The 23,552-nt window shown below is 46.5% G+C and overlaps 1 protein-coding gene across 4 annotated transcripts in view; it reads right to left on the bottom strand.

Annotated features, from left to right (window-relative positions):
• Positions 1-560: 560 nt before the first annotated feature.
• Positions 561-23,552, bottom strand: part of LOC136625227 (uncharacterized) — a 118,037-nt gene continuing 95,045 nt past the window's right edge. The window contains exons 4-6 of one of the 4 annotated variants that reach the window (XM_066599268.1): positions 4,186-4,268; positions 3,971-4,073; positions 561-1,142 (exon numbers count right to left, since the gene is read on the bottom strand). In XM_066599268.1, the coding sequence (XP_066455365.1) occupies positions 1,063-1,142; positions 3,971-4,073; positions 4,186-4,268 (266 nt within the window). In that variant the 3' untranslated portion in view covers positions 561-1,062. Of the gene's footprint in view, positions 1,143-3,970; positions 4,074-4,185; positions 4,269-22,062; positions 22,854-23,552 lie in introns of those variants that run through there. The other 3 variants (XR_010792516.1, XR_010792514.1, XR_010792515.1) reach the window with 3 other exon arrangements.

The following is a 23,552-nucleotide window of genomic DNA, read 5'->3' on the forward strand; positions in this document are numbered from 1 at the left end:
TCATCTCCCTGGCATTTAGAGGGCATGTCGTGCTGCAGCAGTGCTGGCTCTGCAATGGCATCCCTCTTATTTGCCAACTTTGCAAACTAGTTGGGTTGTGCCGATTCAGGACTAGCCTCCCTGGTTCTCTTCCCTCTACCCCTCCTTCTATCTGTCACACAGGTGACTGCCTGCTTCCCCTGCTCTTCCATACTACCATCCGCCCCCGCCTCTACCCCAGCGAGTGTCTGCTCAGTGAGCAGCAAACTCATTTCCATGTTGTCAATGGATCTCAGTGTCGCAAGTCGCTCATTTAGATCCAGGATTTGGGCTTCCAAATGTGCGACGTGCACGCATCTTACACAACATCAAAGGTAAAGTGCTTGTTCTGTACAATGGTCCAGCCTACTCTTATAATAGATTGAGTATCTGCATGAGCTAGTCACCCGACAGGCACTTCATATCTGTACATATGGATGCTATCAGTGCACTGACTGTAGGCAATACTATTGGAACAAGAGGTCGGGTTCTGAGAAATGCTATAGAAGAGGAGTACATTGAGAAGAGTTAGATTAGGAAATGTGATAGGCCTAGTTGAAAGATTGGGTTTTTATTGCACTTGACTGGGAATTAACCCCGATTGTCTAGGGTAGCACATCCCAGAGAGCTGGTACAGCTCGTGAAGAGTCTTAGAGCTGAAATGGGAGGTTCAGATTACAGAAGTTAGGCAGAGTTCACTATTAGTACAGAGAGCGGGTAGGGTGGTAGACAGAGGTGAAGGAAGAGGTGCAGCTCTGTGGAGTGCTTTACGGGTGAGAGGGACAAATTGAAAAATGGAGAGAGCGGTAGAAGAAACTGGCTCTACCTGTGCCACATCAGTATATTTTAGCAAGTGGTGGCCTAAAGCAGTAGTTCCTGTGTGAGGGGTAATAAAGAAGGCACTTTAGGGTCCCAATCCAGGCAGAAAATATGACCACAAAACCAAAAGCTTCTCCCAGTTCTTCATCCTGCAGCCAATAACTATACAATAAAAATAAAGTTTGTTAAAAATAATAAAATGATGTATCCTCAAGATGGAGCCATTCATACTCCAGAGATCACCGATCCATTCGTCTCATGGAAATCCTGGGGGTCCAGAAGTTTTCCGGTAACATCAGGATGATCTAGAAGGAAGCAATTATATCATCAGTATGACGGTCATACAGTATATTCTGATTACCACTGCTGGACGGGTCACCTGCATCTCTGGGGTCAGTAGATTTTGAGGCAGGCTTTCTGCTGCCGATTTGCTGCAGATTGCCCGCTGAGGGTATTTGGCTGTAAATCAGCCCCCGTGTACACCTGCCTTAGGAAGGTCTCATGAATGGATTTTAATTGCGGAATTCACGATCGCCGACTAAACGGAAGATCTGCGGTACAATGCGGGCATTAAAAAGAAGAGGAATAGCAACATTTCTATGGATGTGAGCGATCCGCAGTTGACACGGTATGAGTGTCGGAAACTTGATAAGAAAATAGATGCAATTGCCTTTCTCAAAACAGTTGCATCTGCCGAAACATGTCAGCTACTTGTTAGCAGAGACATGCATCTTTTAACATGTGTCCGATTACTTGAAATAAAGATTTAAAAGAGATAATCTTGTGTAGAAGCTGGCAACCTTATCATATATTGGATTCATGATCTTTTTTAACCCCGTGTGGTTGATACATTGTGCATATGCGTACAACTGCACTGAAAAATCACATGCATCTGTGATCATTCACAATTACTTTGTGACAGATCGCAGCTGTTCCACTGCAGAAATCCGCTCTCAGAATCAGTCTTGTTTGTGTGAGCCTGACCTTAATGTCACTTTCGCTAGTTTGTTTTTTTTATAGTTTGTAGTAAAAGATAAATACAGATAAGACCGCCAGTGACAATTCTCACTAGTTTGACCCCCACAGCTCCCTCATTGCATCGGCTACCTCTACTCTGTACAGAAAGCTTATTGAGCATATTCTATCATCAGATAGACCACCTATGTCTTCTCTCCTGGGTCCCCCGTAGACTGACACTTGGACACACAATGGCTACCCAGTTGGTTTAATTAAGGTGACCAGATTTCCCGATTTAGGCGAGACAGTCCCGCTTTGGGACTCTGTGTCCCACTATTCCCAGGGACCCTAAGCAGGACAGCCTTTGGGTCACCATTAAAGTGATTACAACCTCGGGTGCCGCATCTCCCCATATGGCAATTGCTGTAGTGTGATGCACACACCTAAGGTAGTGTGTCCACCCGGGATCCTCCTCCCCGGACCTCTCCTTCTTGGTTCCACAGGAGGAGAGGAGAGGGAGGAGGCGTCTGGATGCACACACTTCTGCCCACAGCAATGCTGAGTGAAGGAGCAGCGGCGCTCTGAAGACCAGGAGGAGGTAGATATATGGGTCTTAGGGGAGCACTATTACTACTGGACCACCTTGTGGGTCACTATTATTACTCGGGCTTATCTAGAGGAGCGCTATTACTACTGGGGCGACCATTATTGCTGGGGATGATATAGGGGAATGCCATTACTACTGGGGCCACTATGTGGGTTACTATTATTTCTGGGGCTGATACAGGGGAGCGCTATTACAACTAGGGCCACTGTGGGGGTCACTTACTACCAGTATTAGTAATAGTGTCCCCTATATCGGCCCCAATTTTAATACTACTGGGGCTAATGTAAAGGACACTATTACTGCTCAGGTTCAAGGGTGTGTTTACATGTGGCAGAAATGCTGCAGGATGTCCCTCACGGAAATTTCTGTAGTGAGTATCACACAAAAAAAAAAGAAAGATAAAAATCAGGGAGAGCGCCTGGCACCTTTAAAGGGTAACAGCAAGCAAAGAACTAAAATGTAATATAACTCACCCGGTGCTCGACATGTCAACCTAGGGTGGTCATGTCTGCACCAATGGTCCTGGTGGGCTTTAAGGATTGCTTTATCCAAGGTTCATCAAGATCCAGTTCGCTGGAGAGACGCAGGTCAGAACAATAATCCGTTCCTCATAAGAGGCCGGATAATAGAGTGGCAAATAAAGAAAAAAAACTGTAGCCCTGCGCTGCTTTCTGAACAATACCAGTTTCAGGTATCACAAAGATCAACCTCAAGCTAAAAACACGAGGTTTATTATTACAATAAAAGAGGTCACACACCTCATAACCGTCTACATAAAATACACTTGCGACGCGTTTCGGCGTAATGAACGCCTTTCTCAAGCATAAGACAACATACGAGGGATACGTCATCACCCACCGCCAAGATGGCGCCCCGCATTGAAACATGCTCACTCGTAACAAACTTCAGCATTGGGTATGTAATTAATCTTATTCTATTTATACCATTGCATTTCTTTGTTGTCTTATGCTTGAGAAAGGCGTTCATTACGCCGAAACGCGTCGCAAGCGTATTTTATGTAGACGGTTATGAGGTGTGTGACCTCTTTTATTGTAATAATAAACCTCGTGTTTTTAGCTTGAGGTTGATCTTTGTGATACCTGAAACTGGTATTGTTCAGAAAGCAGCGCAGGGCTACAGTTTTTTTTTCTTTATTTGCTACAAAAAAAAAAAGTCAGCAGTTGATTTCATACTATGCGGTGCTCCTACTAACCACTTCCATAGGTTTCCTGCAGTCAGTGCTCCCCAGCTTCCGGTTCCCAGCGGCCTGGTCAGGTGATATCAGTAGAGGCCACTACAAGCCACGGAGAACCGGAAGCAGCCAACAGCAGGAAGCCTTTGGAGTAGATGAGGCGGAGCAATAGTGGTAAAATCATATGTCGTGATAAGTAGTCGTGCGTACCCCCCACACCACTCCCCCGATCACACACCCCTTTGCCTTACTTTGACCCTGAAAAAATCTGGTCCCTTTAGCTTAATTCTGTAATGCACATTTCCTGTAGTGGTTTAACAGATGTACTTCGCCTGCTGCTCAACACTTGTAAAGTACAACACTGAATATAACGGCACCTGATTGGTCGGCTCTTGGAGGATGTCCGTTCTCTTCTGAGTGACCATTCATCTGCTTCATCTCTCCATCATCGGTCGGCACGTTCCTCCTCTTCTTACGACACTAATAACATAACAGATTACAGATCTTGTAGATCACATCTCCGCAGAGTTTTCTGTCATGTAATTATCTTTTTTTTATGTAAGAGATAAAATCCTCCAAAATACAAACTTACGTCAATGCTGACAGCAAGTAGAGGCATCACTACAACCAGAACAACAGCAGCAGCAACAGGAGAAAGGAAGCGAATCAGAGGATCTGTCAGAAGATAAAGGACATATCAGCGAGGGTGAGACCCGGAGATATGAGCATCTAGTGTATATATGTGATTATCTGCTAACATACAGGGTATCAGTCACAGTCTGCGTTATTACACAATACATATGCCTGCGGTGATATATCCATATGTAACAGTGTACCGCAATGTAGGGTGCTGACCGGGAGAGCAAGCTCTGTAATAGAGAGGTTAACAGCCGTCACCCGAAGGGTCTTAGACTGGCTTCACAGAACAGGGTTGGATTCCGTATGCGGCATCCTGGCTGTGAAGCCGGCGGTGACCCCGCGTACCTGTGGTTTCTGCACTGCGTATGATCGCAGCGACTCGCCGCCGGTCATGCACAGTACATGTTTTTTTTCCTTTCAAATATTTGTATTTCCCGCACCATCGCTTAGCGATGACATGGGTACCCACGGCCCATACGCAATGTTAATTGTGTATGGGCTGTGGGTCGGATGGCCTCCATAGACTTCAATGGGTGTAGTCAGCAGCAAATTAGAGCATGCTGTTATTTTTCCTCTGCTCACAGAATACGCAACTCATATCCGTGAGTGAGAGCAAAAAACCAAAAGTACATGCCTTTCAATGCGTGCGATGTGCTGATCTGTCAGTGAGTCAATGACAAATCAATGTACTTTCCATTTACCACATATTATGCGTGTGTAATACACAATGAAGTTGCGCTTGTGTGAGCCTGCTCTAATACTGCGACTACAGTAGTCATTAAAAGTGGCATTTTGTGCTGAATTTGGAGAAACCACTTGTTATATCAGTTGTATTGAACTATTTAACCCCTTATGGGTACCTATACATCTCTTGGCAGCGCTGCATAAGCAGCCTGTTGCGGGTCTCCCGTGCCAAGCGGGCGCGCACTCTGCTGCCTAATGACAGCCAGGCACCTGCTCCAACATCAGCGACTGAAGAAACCTCGGATCCCAAGTGGTTAACCCTTCACATGCCATGGTCCCTGCAATCGTGACATGTTAAAGGTTGAGTGTGTCTATAGGCCCATTTAGACGCAACGATTATCACTCAAAATTTGCTCAAAAGGCATCTGTTGAGCGATAATCATTGTGTCTGAACGCGCGAGCTTGCTAAAAGTCAGCGATGAGCCTTATCAGAGTCGCGCGCAGAGTTCTCACCGAGATACTGCTGATACTATTGCTTCAGCTGGTATCCCACTTGGAGCTCTCAGCTGGATACCGCTGATAGCACTCCTGCTGCCTTCAGCAAACAGTTGGAGCCTTCATTTACACACCAATAAGCTCTTAAGTAGCTAATTAGCTATTTAAGAGTTTACGCAAAGTGATTGCTCAAAACGGTCACTTAAACTGCCATTTGAGCGAATTTTGAGCAATCATCTTGCCGTGTAAATGCACCTTACGCCGAGCCAGTTCCTTACCCAGATACACGTTTTCGCCCAATCCAAGCTGTCTCATTTTATATATCAGCCTATTATACGGCACGGTATCACATGCTTTAAAGAAATCCAGTTATACGAGATCAATAGACTCTCCCAGTTCCAGTCTAGAACTTACTTAAAGCTTTAAGGACACGGCCGTTTTGTACCTTAATGACCAGACACTTTAGGGATTTTACCCGTGTGGTGGTTTAACTACCCTATTTTTTCTCTTTCAGCTAACAAAATTATTTTTGCTGCGTTTTTTTCCCGTGACATATAGGGCGATTTTTTTTTTTGTAATGAAATAGTTTTATTGGGGGTTAAAAAGCTAATATAAGCCCTACCACGAAAATAAGCCCTAGCTACACTACGTGACAAAGGAAAAAAAAAAAAAAGCAATGCTCACCTAGCAGGGACCGTCCGGGTCCCTCCCGACATTATTGAATGGCTGTGATTGGTTCAGGAGCAGCGCCTCAGCCAATAGTTTGCTGGAGACGGGGGGTATTCAAGCCCCATCAGCGGCAAGGGATGCTCCGTCAGGACTGCACAGAAGCCTACCGGAGTGCCGCAGCCCAGCGCCTGCTAATTTTCACCCCCTTAAAATAAGACCCTGTGTCTCTTTTGGGGAAAAAATAATATAAGACAGGGTCTTCTTTTCAGGAAAACACGCTAGTAGCAGCCTATCTTGCCACTTAGTTCCCTTAGAACCCTTGGGTGTATTCCATCTGGGCCCAGTGATTTGTTGATTTTAATCTTTTTTAGACGACTCTGCACTTTCTCCTGCGTTACGCAGGTGATATTTAGCGGGGGATTCATTTTATCCCCCTGCATCTCATGTGACATTTTTTTCCCCTCATGAATATACTTGAGAAAAAATGTGTTCAATAGATTTGAGACAGGCAGAAGAGATCTCTGCTTCCATTCACTGAATGACTAACTCCTGCATGAATTAGGATGGCTGCCAGATATCCAACTGTCATCCTGTGCCAAAGTAGCCCAATTCTAGCATTCCATGAGTCTTACCCTAACCTATCCTTGATGCCGCCCCCAACACTACACACAACAAACCAAGACGCAGAGGTAACAAAAACCAAACTGAGAAGAACAAAACTAGGAAGCAATAAATTTACTAACAGGGAAGAGCAAACAGCAAATCACCACACTTTTTTAAGCAATGCAAGAGCGAGCAAAAACGCAGAAATACGAAACCCATACTTTTCAATGGTTTCCACATCTGCAATGATGCGATGTTATGAGATTTGTAAATCGCAGCATGTCCTATCTTTCTGCATTTAAAAAAAAAAAAAATTAATATCATTGCCCTTATTTCCCCATGGAGCCGCCTTTTTATCGTATTGCAACGCATGAACTTGGAATTTTCATGTGATGCGTTTTTAACATTAGAAACTTCTATTATCTATCACAAGAAAATCGCAAGCAGCTGCGAGGCTTTTGCAAGAAAAAGCATCACTGAGCTCGAACATCTCATGAGCAAAATTGCCAGTGTGAAGTAGCCCTAAAGCTTTGTTCCTTCACACTTGTGTCACAGGTTCAGTTTGGAATTCGCATCATAGATTTCTGCTAAAATGCAGAAGGCTATAATGGAAGTCAAAATGACCCGAATACAGCCAATGGGGTCCATCTGGTTTGGTTATAGGACAGATCTGTTTTGCCCAGGGAATCAGTTTTCTTGCTTCTCTAAAGGAACAGGAGAATGGACTCCATAGTGCAAATATGAACAAGCCCTAAGCAGCAAGAGCTTGACTAGTAATACAGGAACAAAACCTCACTGATAAGAAACCAAGGTAGACTAAATAATTAGAAGCATACAAGGAATACTGGATATTAACACACAAAGCTTACGCTATAACCAGCAACACATTACAGAAGCAAGAATACTAAGACCTCCTTCAGTTGACCATATTTCAAAATTTCAAATCCATATTTTGATCCATGCTGTGCAGATTGTAAAAAAGAAGCTAATGAAAATCTAATTATAAAATACACAGGAAAAGAAAAAAAAGTTACAGCAGACAGCACGCACGAGTTAATTTATTTTCTGGATGTAATATATTTATTAAAGTCTATAAACAGTAATTAGACAACAGATTCATCCATATTTCATCAGTTTTTCACCTGTATTTGCATTCATTGGTATTTTCCATATGGTACAGAAGGTGTGAGGTCAGTATAATACCCAGTAATACCCTCGTACCTGTAATCTCCACTACATGGGGTATAGACGGTGTAAGGTCAGTATAATACCCAGTAATTCCCTCTTACCTGTAGTCTCCACTACATGGGGTATAGAAGGTGTGAGGTCAGTACAATACCCAGTAATACCCTCGTACCTGTAATCTCCAGTACATGGGGTATTGAAGGTGTGAGATCAGTATAATACCCCAGTAATACCCTCTTACCTGTAATCTCCAGTACATGGGGTATTGAAGGTGTGAGATCAGTATAATACCCCAGTAATATCCTCTTACCTGTAATTTCAAGTACATGGGGTATAGAAGGTGTGAGATCCGTATAATACTCAGTAATACTCCCTTACCTGTAATCTCCAGTACATGGGGTATAGAAGGTGTGAGGTCAGTATAATACCCAGTAATATCCTCTTACCTGTAATCTCCAGTACATGGGGTATAGAAGGTGTGAAGTCAGTATAATACCCAGTAATACCCTCTTACCTGTAATCTCCAGTACATGGGGTATAGAAGGTGTGAGGACAGTATAATACCCAGTAATACCCTCTTACCTGTAATCTCCAGTACATGGGGTATAGAAGGTGTGAGGACAGTATAATACCCAGTAATACCCTCTTACCTGTAATCTCCAGCAGGTATTCCTGGGTCTCCTCACTGACTGGGTTTGTGATCCAGATTCGGAGTCTCCTCCCGGCATCTTCTCTCTGGGCACTTGGGATAATTAGTGTCCTATTGTCATCCCTCAGCAGGTATCTGTGGGGTAGAGACCCCCCGTCCACCTCCCAGGTCACAGCTGCCTCCTCTCCAGAGAACTGGACGCTCACCGCAATGTCCTGACCGAGCCGGCTGGAGTTACTGGTCATGTTGGAGATGAGAACTGGATCTGGAAGTATCAGGAGAAGGTCGGTGACCATCAGTAATGTGACATCAGCATGGACATGAATCTAGGTGCTGTATAGAGTGCTAGCTCTGCTGTCATTATCAGACCCCAGTACCTGCCCCCTATACTGACCATCATTCATGTGATCTGCAGTCCCCTCCCCATATATAGTCACCAGTGACTACTGATCCTGTGTTATCGGCCTCTATTACAGGAGGACAGAATTCAGGTTTTCTATAGAGGACAATATAGAAATGTCTCCTGTGATCCACCAGCTCTTACCTAGTACAGTGATGTCTGTAGAGCGCCTGAAGCCTCCCGAACTGTTGTGACGCCAGAGAACATACAGACAGGAGTCGTCCTTCCTGGCATCTGTCAGCCTCCAGCACCCGCTGCTTGTGTTTAGGTGGAGTCTGCGGTCCCAGTGATTATAGGACCACGTGTCATTACACCACAACTCCAGCAGGGGATTGTCATCTTTATCTCCACATACTCTGTACAGCTGCAGGACATCTCTTGTATGAGGACATTTCATGCTGCAGTCAGTGATGTCTGATCCTCTCCGCACATAGACTGATGAGACGGATGACAGGATCTGGATTAGGAGGACAACTGTGAAGACACAAATATGGAGACATCAGTCAATGAAGCAGAGTTCCTCCTCTCTGGAGACATCCTTGTACATTTCCTGCAGGCTGCACTCAGTTTGCTCATTACTAAACCTTGGTTAAAGCAAAACAACTGCCAAAAGGAATCCAAGGAGCAAAAGTAGCTCAACTTTATAAATCAGTAAAAGGATCCAAAAATGAGAAAATGCCGACTGGTTCTGTCCGCACTCTGATCAAGAAGTAGAAGAATGATTGGATCGACTATTACCAGTTAGATGAAACAATAGAGATCTCACACCGCTGCCAGGAAAATGCAAAGAAAACCCCAAAAGTAAGACCTGAGGTCCCTATTACACGGCCGTAGGCGTATTTACATGCCTATAGTACGCTAAAACCACGCCCGTGGGAACAAGCCCTCAGTGTCCGTGTCCTCTGTGATGTGACTTGCGCTCACCCGTGTGAATCCGCCCTGAGGGCTTATTCAGATGGGTGTATTTTGCATCAGTATTTTGTGAGCCAAAACCAGGAGCGGAGAGAAAGTATAATAGAAAGCTTTGCCCGTCTTCAGGATTTTGGACCGACTTCTGGTTTTATCACACAATACTGCTCCTTCACACGGTGCTGCAATCTTCGGCTGCCCGCGTTGCGGCTGCAGTGTAGCCGAAAATCGCATGAACAAGAGGCAGTCCAACCTTGGTCGCGGCTGCATCTCCCGTTTTAACATGCCGCAGCCCAGAATACCGGTAGGCGAGGGGACGGAGTTTAGCAGAGCTAGTGTGCCAATTTCCCACCACATCCTGCCCCCTCTCTTTGCCGGAAGCCAGTAAGGGGCAAAGAGTGGGAGCCGAGCAGAGCCGCTGCTAAACGTTCTCCCACCTCCCTTTTCCGTCAGCTCTCATAGGCTCCCATAGGCTTGTGTGCAGGCAGCATAAAACTGTATTTACACAGGTGAGGGTAAAGTGAAAAACTGACCCTTTTCCATGCTATTTTGGGGCTTATTTACACGAGTGTATATCACCGGCTGATATATGCTTCCATCTGAGCAGTATACCCATTCCCCCCCCCCCCCCCCTCCTCCCACTGGCTCTTTGCCTCTCTCCTCCACTCGGGCGTTTGCAATGGGGAAAGGCGGAGCTAAGCTCCGCTCTGCCTCGCCCACTTCTATTGCTGGCTGCCGACAAGGGGCAGGGGCTTAGTCCAATATATGAATGGGAAAGGCAGCACATTGGGATCTTTTTTTATTTTTATCAATCAGGCAGAACTCAGGTTATAAAAAACCTCCAAACTTTTATTCAAGCTTGACAAAGGCCACGGTGCATGCGGCCGAAACGTCGCTGCTGAATATGCGACACTTTTATTGAATAAAAGCTTGGAGGTTTTTCACGACCTGAGTTCTGCCTGATTAAAAAAAAGAAAAACAGATCCCAGCGTGCTGCCTTTCTCATTCATATATTGGACTGTCTTTTGGGATCTACGGTGTCCCGATCCAGATCAAGGCGTGCACGGCGAGTACTCCCACACCAGCTTAGGTGTATTATATATGTGGTGCTGCTGACGGCTTTATATATTAAAGGGGTTGTCCCGCGGCAGCAAGTGGGGGTATGCACTTCTGTATGGCCATATTAATGCACTTTGTAATGTACATCGTGCATTAAATATGAGCCATACAGAAGTTATTCACTTACCTGCTCCGTTGCTAGCGTCCTCGTCTCCATGGCCCCGTCTAATTTCAGCGTCTAATTGCCCAATTAGACGCGCTTGCGCAGAAGGGTCTTCTCCCTTCTGGTCGGTCCGGGCACGAGCGGCGTTCTGGCTCCGCCCCCTTCTACACGTCATCGCGTAGCTCCGCCCCGTCACGTGTGCTGATTCCAGCCAATCAGGAGGCTGGAATCGGCAATGGACCGCACAGAGCCCACGGTGCACCATGGGAGAAGACCCGCGGTGCATCGTGGGTGAAGATCCCGGCGACCATCTTGGAGGAAAAGAAGGAAGAAGTTGCAGAGAGGGGATTCGGGTAAGTAAAATTTTTTTCTTTTAAATTTCAACACATCCCTTGGGTTTGTCCTGCGCTGAACGGGGGGCCTATGCAAAAAAAAAAAAACGTTTTGGCGCGGGACAACCCCTTTAAGGGACAGGGGCTTAGCTCCACCCCCGTCCTGCCTACTCCTATTGCAAATCGCTCGGCCGGCCGATATACGCTCGTGTGTTCTACGTGTATTTGCAATTTTCATGTGCGATTGCCCGCCTTTTTTAATGCATGTTAAAAAAAGAAAAAAGATAACCACTCGCTTCCTGGATCCTTTTTCATGCGGTTTCCATAATAGCTTGCATGAAAACTGAGTGCGATAGGTTTTTTAATGCTCCCATAGAAAATGATGAATGATTCCTCAACAAGAATCACACAAAAATAGGACATTCAGCAAGTTTTTGGACTCGTATGGGTGCAGGAGAAAAAACTCCATGTGTGCACAAACCCATCTGAATGAATGGGATCTTTTCTGTGTAAGTTCTGTGTATCTTGGACATAAGTGGCGCGGGGAAATCCCCCTAATGGCCCTTTTACATGGGCTGAGAATCTCATGAACGAGCGGATGACGTCATCACCAACTTGTTCGCGCTCAGGCAGCCCATATAGACTGCACTATTCTCGTTATGAACGATAATTATAGAATCTTTCATGTAAACGGCATTACTGATGCAAACCGAAGCAAACGGGTCAAATAAGCCAGACTTAGCTTCCATTTGCATCACTTAGTTTCCGTTGGTTTTGTTTGTTTGAAATGTAGCTTTTTCTTACAGCCGTACATGGACAGAAGCATCAAACGGATCCGTTAATCAGAAGCACAAAAGGATACAAATAGAATTGTTTACCATGTTACTGATATTTGCCTCTCCCAAGTTTAAAGGGGTTGTCCCACTGTGCATAATGGCTCTATATACTTCTGTATGGCTATTACAAAGCACTTTGTAATATAATGTGTGCTTTGTAAATATGCCATACAGAAGATATATACTTACCTGATCCGGTGCCCTCCTCTATATTTACCTGTCTGCTGCCTTGGATACGACCATTCCAGTGGTGGCTCTTCTCCCAACAGTCGCGCAGGCGCTGTAGATCTTGCTGGCTGGTCAAGTCCCTGTGAACGTGCATGATGCAGGTGTCGGGCGGGCTGTCACTTAGCACGGGAGGGGCGAGAACCGGGCTGCCACTGGTCGGGGAAGGGGGGGGGGCCCCATCATGAAACTGGTCTGAGGGGGGGTTCCGGTGGGGTCCTAGACGTTTCGCCGAGGGTGGGGATGCTGTCACGTAGACTTGTCGCTGTTGGGTGCTGTCACATAGACTTCTTGTGGGGGTGGGGGTGCTGTCACATAGACCTGTCGCTGTTGGGTGCTGTCACATAGACTTCTTGCGGGGGTGGGGGTGCTGTCACATAGACTTGTCGCTGTTGAGTGCTGTCACATAGACTTCTTGCGGGGTGGGGGTGCTGTCACTTAGACTGGTCGCTGTTGGGTGCTGTCACATAGACTTCTTGCGGGGTGGGGGTGCTGTCACTTAGACTGGTCGCTGTTGGGTGCTGTCACATAGACTTGTCGCTGTTGAGTGCTGTCACATAGACTTTTGCTGGGGTGGGGGTGCTGTCACATAGACTTGTCGCTGTTGGGTGCTGTCACATAGACTTCTTGCGGGCGTGGGAGTGCTGTCACAGACTTCTTGCGGGGGTGGGGGTGCTGTCACAGACTTCTTGCGGGGGTGGGGGGCGGCACTGTGGGGGGGTGACACTGTGGAGGGGCATGTGTGTGGTGGGGGCACTGAGGGGGTGTACTGTGTGGGGGGGGTCATTGTGGGGGGTGCACTGTGTGGTGGCACTGTGGCGAGGTCATTGTGGGGGGGTGCACTGTGTATGGGCCCTGGAGGGGGCACTGTGAGGGGGGGGGGGCGTGTGTGTGTGTGTGTGTAGGGCATGTTTAGTGCTACTTTCACTTTCAATAGCGGAGGATCGCTATCCTCCACTATTGAAAGTACTGCTAGAGATAACGATCTCCTCCTACTGCTGTGGCAGCTGTAGCAGGAGATTCCTTCATCTCCCCAGCATGTCCCCTCATTATTGGACACTGGGACAATGATGTGATAATGATATGACAGTGCTGTCTCAGTATCCAGAGATGAGGGGACATGCTGGGGAGATGAAGGAATCTCCTGCTACAGCTGTCAGAGCTCTAGCAGATCGCACTGCTCTCCCTGCCCTCTCATTGCTTTGAATGGAGCCGGCCGGCTGCCGGCTCCATTCAAAGCAGTGAAGCGTGCGTCTCCATTATGACGCAGCTCCTCCAGTCATGTGACCGGCATCATCGGGAGCGCACACGCTGAGGAGAGAGAGGCAGCAGTGCATCATGGGAACTACCCAGCGGCGCCATCTTTGAAAAATCCTTCAGGACAGCTTTATAAGGGGAAGAACTGGAATAAAAATGTGAGCAAAATATCGTTTTTTATGTGTAAAGCTGTAGTGTGTGATGCTTTTACTCCACAGGGCATTCATGGGGAAAAAAAATCAGTTTAGGCAGCGGGACAACCCCTTTAATGTTAAAAAAAGAATAATATATATATGTGTATATAACTGCATGCCAAGTTTAGCAAATTTGCCTTCCCAAGTTCAGGGCTAATGCCCACGGACGGACCTCTGCTGCGTGTAATGCGGCGTTACCCCGCAGCTATCTGGTTCTATTGATCCTAATAGCGGAATGTTCACGCTGCAGAATTCCAACGCGGAATTCTGCAGCATAAAATAACCCGCTGCATGTCCTATCTACCGCGGAAATATGCGCGGCCGGATTCCATTGTAGTAGCACAGCGGAAGTATAGCGTGAATACGCACCCCACCCACTGCCGGCCGGATCGCACAGTGGATCCACAGGTGAGTATGGGGTCTTTGGGGGGCGCCGTGACAGACTCCGCTGCGGTATTCCACTTGTGGAGCCCGTCACGGCCCTTGGCATGAGCCCTAAGTGTAAAAAAATAAATAAATAAAACGACTAATAGATACGGTTTATATAGATGTATATATATGATGTATATAACAGCATGCCATGTTTTGCAGAAAAAAAAAAAAATCACCATATAATTTATTCTATGCAGTGAATGTTGTAAAAAAACAAAAAAAAAAACTTTGGTGGAATTGCTGTTTTTTCTCTCCGCCAACCAAAAGTTTTAATAGAAGTTATACAATACACTATATGTACCCAAAGATGTTACCAATATAAACTACAACGTGCCGCACGAATCAGACGCCCCCGTGTGGCCAGGAGAGATATAGTTATGGATCACGAAAACTGGAGATGAAATCCCCCATAATCGGTGTGTTTTTAGCACTTGGCATCAAAATAGGTAGCGGAGGTGAAGGGCAGTGTGCCAGGATGCCTGGAGTGTGCTGCGGTTGGCCGCAGCGGTCACCTGATTTCATGTGGCCCCCCGCAGCTGAAGAGGAGGTCAGGGCAGCCGGAGCAGCTTAGTTGGGTTCCCGGAGCCGCAGACAGGTGAGTGTCCTGGGGTTTAATGTTCTCACCTGTCCCGTGTACTGCATATGAATGGGACAATCCTCCAGCCCTCCGCACGGCCAGGAGCAGGACGCCCCCTCCGGCACTGCTGGGCTGTTGTGTCCCGCCGCCCTCGTTATCAGAGCACTGGATGAGGAGGGTCTGCAGGTATATGTCAGCTAGAAGAGCCTCAACGAGAGAGCCGGGAGATGGGAGAGCGCCGCCGACATGCACGAGATGGGAGAGCGGACACTTACCGAGCACCACCGGCATCGCGGAGGAGACACTTCAGTGCAGACACACCGGGATGTCACAGTCAGTGATGGACACATTATTATTTATGGGAAACTAAGCTCAGCCCCCCCCCCCCCCCTCCGGAGAGGATTGTGGTGGAGTGTGAATATCAGTAAGTGACAGGAACAAATGTTTGTGATGAGGCGCGGCGCCGCGCCTCGCTAGCTGTAGAGTTTGTCTCCCGCAGAGCTTGCAGTCTTTACTGCGCTGCAGCGTGTCAGGACCGCCTTATGCTGCGTTTACACCGAACTGTCACCCTTCCAACAAGCGAAACGGAATGTTAATCGTCCAGTTTAACCCCTTCCTGCTATATGATATACATTTACATCATGGAGTGTCTGGGTACGTATGAAGAGAGATCGTGGGGCGACGTCTCTCTTCATACAGCGCGGGCGTCAGCTGTTTATTAGTGATTGCGGCTATTAACCCTTTAAGTGCCGCCGTCAATTCTGACAGTGGCATTTAAATCCCCAAAACAATGTTCGGGCGTCCCGTAAGGCCCCAGGCCTGACTTAGCAGACTGCCTATCAAGCCGTCCCCATGGAGTGGCTTGATAGGCAGCCTGTCAGATCACTGGACCGATCAAAGCATCGCTAGTTGTGGTCCCCTAGGGGGTCTAAAGAAAAAAGTAAAAGTCAGATCAATAAAGTTTGTTGTGGTTTTTTTTTTTTTTTTTACGATTAGCAAAAAAGTAATAAAAGTTTAAATGACCCCCTTTTGCCATATCTATAATAAAAAAAATCTAAATCATAAAACAAAAATACATATTTGGTATCGCTGCGTCCATAAAAGTCTGATCTATCAAAGTAATGCCTTATTTACCCCGCAGGGTGAAAGTCGTCCAAAAAAAAAAAATGCCAGAAATGCACTTTAGTTACCCTGTCTCCCAGAAAAAATGCAATAAAAAGCGATCAAAAAGTCGTATGTATTACAAAATGGTACCAACGTAAACAACAAGCCTTCGCACAACTATGTCGCCGGAAAAATTTGTAAAAAATTATTGCGCGCAGAAGATGGCGGCAGAAAATAATTTAAAAAAATTAAATGTCTTTGAAAAAAAAATAGTTTTTTTTTTCTTGCTGTACTTCTATGTTTGGTATGGTAGTAATCGTACCGACCCCTAGAATAAAGCTATCAGGTCGTTTTTGTTGCAGTTTGTGCGCCGTAGAAACAAGACGCACTGAAAGGTGGTGGAATGTTGTTTTTTATTTTCATTTTACTCCACTTAGAATTGTTTAATAGTTTTTCAGTACATTGTATATTCCAGGAGCGGCTTCTCCTTCATTTCTTGCAGGTTGAGCTGTCCGTTCCGCCTTCTCTCATCCTACCCCTCCCTTCTCTGTGTGTGTCGCAGGTTCCCTCCGGATCGCTGCAAAAAACTATTCACTTAATTGCAATTTGGTAGAAAAGGCGTAAAAAAAACGCAGTAGTCAAGGGGTCCGGGGCCCGGTAAGATGTCCAGGGCTCAGAGGCCTCAAAGAGCTGAAGAGAAAAAGTGTGAATGTGTGTGAAACAAGTTTCACTAGGGAGGCACTGCTGGCCAGATGGATCCACCAACTGGTGATCAACTGGAGAGAGTGGAGGTAAATACTGGTATTTAGACGCTGCTCTACAATAAATTCTGACAGGCCGTATTGCTTGGAGCGGAGCCGGCCCGTCACTACTGACGTTTCTGTGCGGGCCTCTGCGAGACCAGCACAGAAATAGGGCGTGCCTGCTTTGTTTTTCACGTGGACAAATCGCGGCTGTTCATAGGATTGTATTATCTAATGTAAGCGGGCGCTGTGGAAATTCTGCAGGAAACCCCGCCACGAAATTTCCGCCCGTGTGCCGGGGCCCTACAGTGGGATAAAATTATCCAACTTCTCTTTTCATTAGATCAATTAAAACCTGCAGAAACGCGTTTGGGGGTCGGCCCCTTCATCAGTCCGGCTCGGTGAGACAAGGTTACAGACAGAGAGTAAAGATATCCAGAAATGGGTAGAACAATTAGATTGTCAAATCAGAGGAGAACAAGGCAGAAAGAGGGCAGAAGCGTAATAAAAACTAATGAGCATTAACGTACAAATATTTCACTATTCACATATTTACTCTTATTGCTCAAGATTTATGTCATATACCAGCTTTATTTATATATTGACTTTTTATGCATCATTTATTACACACTTATTTATTCATCTGAGGCCCAATGTCCTCCTGCGGATCTTATCTATAAAATCCACGAGTCTTGCTGCATTAGCATCCGCAGGGCAGCTAAAAGCATGCGGATGGGATTTCTTCCCGACGTGCGGGTCGCACACATAGGAAGAATTTGCAGCATGCTCCATTTTCCTGCGGGTCTCCCGTACGGACCGCTCCCACTGAAGCCTATGGAAGCAGTCCATGTCCACGGCACAGCCACAGCTGTTTTTGTGCTGTGGATAGGCGGGAGAGCAGGAGATTTAAAAAAAAAATGGTGTGCATGGCGCATGCGCGGGGCATGCTGCCGCTGTGCCGAGCACATCCTCCGGCCAGAAGAAGGAAGATTCGGCCTGCACAGAGGAGAGCCCCGCAGCGTCCGGAGAGGTGAGTATAATGTATTTCCCTCTCCATGCCCGCGGGCATGCATGTATTTCACTGGGGGATTCAGCAGTGAAATCCGTGTGTACAAGTGGGCATGAGGCCTAAGGGATGTAAAATATATGTCGGTAGAATATCAATTATATACAGTGATAGCTAATATAAAAATGCATAAACTGGACAAAAAAAGAACATAAAATCAAGACCACTGGCAGTATATCCTAAAACGGTGGGTGGCAAGTGACTAGTGCTTAGAATAGCGTTGGCCCCTCTGCTATCCTTTCCGATCACGCTGATCTCCCTGCAGCTGGTCACATCCTGCTGCAATCCCTTCAGCAATAGCAGGACTGAGGCCAGTTATTGGCTGCAGCGGTCATGTGCCATCAAGCATGTGACCAACTGTCAGGATTGATGCCAGTGATTGGCTATAGTGGTCATTTGCCCTCAAGCACATGACCGGCTGTTGGGACTGAGGCCAGGAGAGAGTTAAGGTCTGATTATACTAGCGCTTCCATGTATGTTCCAAGTATGCAAGAATAGTACAAAAGAAAAAATGCGTAAAAACGCATGAATTTTAAGCCTATGTTCAGGTTTTTAAAATCTTGAGTGCGATAAAAGTTCTTTACTGTAAACGTTTTCCCTATCACAAAGTACATGCGTTAAGCAGATGGTAACATACAGCCAGACATTTTTTTTTGTAGGACAGAGAAATGTAGTCGGCCCAGAGGAAGCCACTACCCTCAGCTAGTGAATAGTGGATGATTAGGCCGCCTCTTATCGCTCTCAGGGCTTCTTCATACTGGCGAGAAAATCGCACGAGATTTGTGTCTTGTGAGACACACAAACCTCCCACAAACATGAAACCCATTCTTTTTGAATGGGGTCATACACATTAGCAATGTTTTCCTGCAAAGAGACAATATTACGATGCTATGCAGGAAAAAAAAAATCACAGTGTCAAAACTTTCTGCTGCAGCAGCGCCGGCCCCACTGAAAACAATGGGAGAACTCTGCTATTCCCCCGCCCGTAGCTGTGACAGCCACGCTGGGGGATTCCTTTGTAACACCCCAATACACTTACAGTTGGTATGGTCAGAGGCCTTTTCTTGTCACAGTGATGCCACACTCTATTTGGATATTCCGGATGATGATGACACAGAAATAACGGAGACCAGTCCAGTATAGTGTAGTAAACTGACAGTGAGTGGTTTTACTAACTTTGGTATCGGTAAACAACAGGTTAACTTTACAACTTTCTGTGAAGGGCATTGTCTTAGCTGAACAAGGATGCAATATAAAAGAGGCAGGACACAGTAAGATTGATTTGATGATTCTCTGATTTTCACCGCTCCCTCTAGTATTAAAGGAGATGTCCCGAGGCAGCAAGTGGGTCTATACACTTCTGTATGGCCATAATAATGCACTTTGTAATGTACATTGTGCATTAATTATGAGCCATACAGAAGTTATAAAAAGTTTTATACTTACCTGCTCCGTTGCTGGCGTCCTCGTCTCCATGGTGCCGACTAATTTTTGGCCTCCGATGGCCAAATTAGCCGCGCTTGCGCAGTCCGGGTCTTCTGCAGTCTTCTATGGGGCTCCGTGTAGCTCCGTGTAGCTCCGCCCTGTCACGTGCCGATTCCAGCCAATCAGGAGGCTGGAATCGGCAGTGGACCGCACAGAAGAGCTGCGGTCCACGGAGGAAGAGGCCATCTTCAGCGGTGAGTAGAGAAGTCACCGGAGCGCGGGGATTAAGGTAAGCGCTCCGGTGAGCTTTCTTTACCTCCCTGCATCGGGGTTGTCTCGCGCCGAACGGGGGGGGGGTTGAAAAAAAAAAAAACCCGTTTCGGCGCGGGACAACCCCTTTAAGCTGAAGGCTGATCTACTGGACAATTTTCCCCACTATTGAAGTTGGATAAACAGATTTGAGTTTGATTTAACTAAAGGTATATTTGTGAAGCAGAGAGACTAGTGACTATATGCTGATCCTGGCTTTGATTTCACCTGATAGCTGTAACTCACCGTTTGAAGATGCGCCTCAGAATGGGTCTTCTGGAACTCTGCTGTAGAATAACAAGGGAACGGGTGGTTCACCACACTCGACCTTGGCTAAGAATAACTCGCTGAATACTCCTCCTCACCAACTAGGGAAACTGCAACCTTCTCCTCACACTCTCCTGGTTGAGTTGGCTGACTGCTCTGCGTCACTTCCTTTTATCATCTCTCTCTCTACCTGCCCACTTGCATAGGAACTTGTATGTTTGTTTCCCGCCCTTGGGGCTCTGCACCAGTGAGATTAAACCTGACTGTCAGCCAGTGAGAATCATGAACGTAGATATAGATGTGACAGCATCCAAGGTGCAGTTTAAAAGTTATCCTTTATTCCTCCACAACGACAGATAAATGACGTTTCGACTCCTCAGAGTCTTTTTGAAAAATGAAAAAGACTCTGAGGAGTCGAAACGTCATTTATCTGTCGTAAAGGAAAACTTTTAAACTGCACCTTGGATGCTGTCATATCTATCTCTATGTTCATGATTGCCATATGGATCTCTCTGGGTCAGATTCATCTATGTTACTCGTGCATATACCCGTTCAGCTAAATATAGTACCACGTTGTGCTGTCGACACCCCTACATTTTGTCAGCCAATGAGAGGCCAGCTAAACTCAGTGGTGAGCTCCAGCTTTGAGCAGAAGGGGAGACACAGGGTCTCTCCCACAGAGAGGGATGGCATACAGACGTGAGAAAGGACAAATGTGCTGCTAGTGTTCTGTAGTACCCTCTGGGTCACTACAGCTCCCCCCTACTTAAAAACACAGCTGCCCTTGGCTGTACTGAGCTGCGAGGGGCGGAAAGGTGTGTCTACTAGGTATGTGTGACAGTACATAAGTTTTGAGTTTTGGTTGGGTTGGGATAGAATCCTAGTTCCCAGCTTGCTATGGGGCACCTACATAGCTCTTCTCCCCAAAGGCACACAGAAGAATGCATAACATTCAATGCAATAATAACATTAGAGAAATGTACTGTATGGCAGGCAACCTGTAATGAAGAGAGTTTTAGGTTAGACAACAAGCATGGCACAACATTACTTTTGAGTCCTGCGCAAAGATTGTCATGTATACTCTGGAAGAAAACATCCAACAACAGCTTTATTCTGGGCAAACCTTCTGTTGATGGCATGGCAGCCTCTAGGATGTGCAAGAGTCCATTGGAAAACAAAGTAAATCCACAATGCAGTGGTGTACTAATACAAGAGTCTCTGGAAAGAGGGTAGAAGAAACGTGAGCATCAACAACAAACAAAACTGGTAGCCAGCTTCAAGTAGTCTCTTGAGGCACATATCTTAAACTTTTCAAACTTAGAACTGTAGGACACACTGAGTAGTCTATCAGGGCAACAGAGACTAGTTGCGGCAAATGTTGCATTAACTATATACAGGTATTTCCGAATTCATAGGATTGATAACCTGAAACTTGTAGAATAAGTCTATTCCAGAAATCTTGGCAGTGGTAGGCCGCGGGTAGACCTAGTGGATCTCCTGAGGTCTGTGGGTAACGCTGGTAATCTTCGTCTCCTGAGAGTTGGTGATACTGCTGGGGAAGTTAGTGAGGAGTTGGATGAATTGGAAAAACTTGATGCTGAGGGACTTGGTGAGGTTTCTGTGGAATTGGGTGGTGGTGCTTGGTATACTAGATGTGAGAAGGGATTCAAATACCAGAGAAGTTGGTTTTCTAGATTAAATGGAGATGGACATTCAGTGGCTGATTTGGGAAGTAGATTTGGTGGCTTCTTGGAATCTGTTAGTGGATCGGGTTGGGCAGGGCAAATGTTAAAGCGGTTACGGTAGACAACTCTGAGTTTTCCCTCTGGATGGGCTATACGGTAGAGTCCTTTTTCTGAGGCTTTGGCTGTGATTATTGTATAGAGCAGTAATGGTGAACCTTATGGAGACTGAGTGCCCAAACTGCAACCCAAAACCCACTTGTTTATCGCAAAGTGTCAATTTGTCAGGGTGGGGCTTATCACGACGTATGATTTTACCTCCGTCGTTCTAAAAAAAGACAGGGCCACTTCAAAATAGACAGCGTGCAGATTGTGACTGCTTTTTGGATGCAGAAATGCTGCAGAATGTCCTCAGCGGAAATTTCTGTGGCAAATTCTGCAGCATTTCCGCATCCAAAAAGCAGTCAAAATCTGCAGCCGGTCTATTTTGAAGCAGCCCTGCCCATTTCTGCCACATGTGAACATACCCCAGCGGTAATAGTGACACCCCCCCCCCCTCCCCAGCAGTAATAGTGACATTCCCCAGTAGCAATAGTGACGTCTCACAGCAGCCCCCCAGTAGTGATAGTGACACATCCTACAGCGGCCCCCAGTAGTGATAGTGACAACCCACCACGGCCCCCAGTAGTAATGTACTTACCCCTTCTTCCTCGTAGAAGCTCCACAGCTCTTCCGCTCGCGCTGATCTCAGGTGCACACTGTGATGTCAGTGTGCTGTCGGACACCTCCTCCCCTTCCTCTCACGGAACTTAAGAGGGGACGACAGAGGTGGAGGAGGATCCCGGTTGCACACTGAAGTCACAATGTCCGCCGGGATCAGCGCTGCTAGCAGCACAGCTGAGTGAATACCGGCAGGGGATCCGCGGCCCCTGCTGGTATTCACTAATGTGGTGAGCGGCCGACGGCTCTGCGTGCCAGGCTGTGTTGGGGATCTGTATACAGTCTGTGGTCATTATATAAGATCTGTTTTGCAGCTCCTTACATTGCAGGGATAAGCTCCTCTTTGTGAAACAGTTAATGTAATGAACTCCTGATCAAAACTTTTCTCACATTTGTGGACGGACTGTAACAGCAGGGAGGGTCGTCCTTCTGCAATTTTCTATAGTCCCACCAGCTATAATGTAGCGCTCAGTTACTGCTACTCTGTGAAAGTTATGGTGATGTCATCCTTCTCTGCTCTTTCATCTTTCCGAGTTCCTTCATATTCTGAGTTCTGCCATACTCTCCTCCATATGCTGTAAATCATGTTGATGGGATTCTTCTCTTTTGTCTCCTCTTCTTGCTCTTCAGAAGGGTCTGTAAGGAGATAATCTGTTATTGGAGGACTCTGTGATAAAGTTCCACAAGCAGGACTGGGGAAGGAAGGGTTAATGTCTAGAGGTTAGCAGGGGTATTTCACAAGACATATATAAGAGGGGGGTATTGTCACGTCTGTGCGGCACACGAGCGCCACGCTCCGCACGGACGCAGGGTTACGTTCACAACTACTGTAGTTGATAACACTATGTACTGTAGAATAGTGCGCACCACAGCAGGAGTACGTAAACCAGAATGTAAAGCCCGTGCGATACAAGAGTACTACGCTCAGAACAGTATAGGTAACGTACACACTGCTGGAAATAGAAGCACACTATGCTATACTGAACAGTAGCACCACTCCAGGGAGAAGGAAGCCTGGCCCTAACCTAGCAGGGGGAGTGAAGGGTCCCTGCCTAGAAGCGGAGTAATTGTCTCGATAGAGACGACCCCATGGTCTTCTTTCTGGGCCCTGATTGACCCTATAGGAGCCCCTCAAGAGATGAACCGACACAGCAAGAAATACAAATGAAAACAGAAATACAACTGAAAAGTAAACCGCAGCACTTATCTGGAAATAGTAATAAGACACCCAGCACAGAGGAACACCACACACCAACAACTCCTCTATGAACTGAATAAGCAGTGGTGAGCAAAAGGAAGGGGGAAGACTATAAAGCTCTCCACATCTGAGGCCTA

Source organism: Eleutherodactylus coqui, chromosome 4, assembly GCF_035609145.1.
Source record: "Eleutherodactylus coqui strain aEleCoq1 chromosome 4, aEleCoq1.hap1, whole genome shotgun sequence".
NCBI classification, from domain to species: Eukaryota; Metazoa; Chordata; class Amphibia; order Anura; family Eleutherodactylidae; genus Eleutherodactylus; species Eleutherodactylus coqui.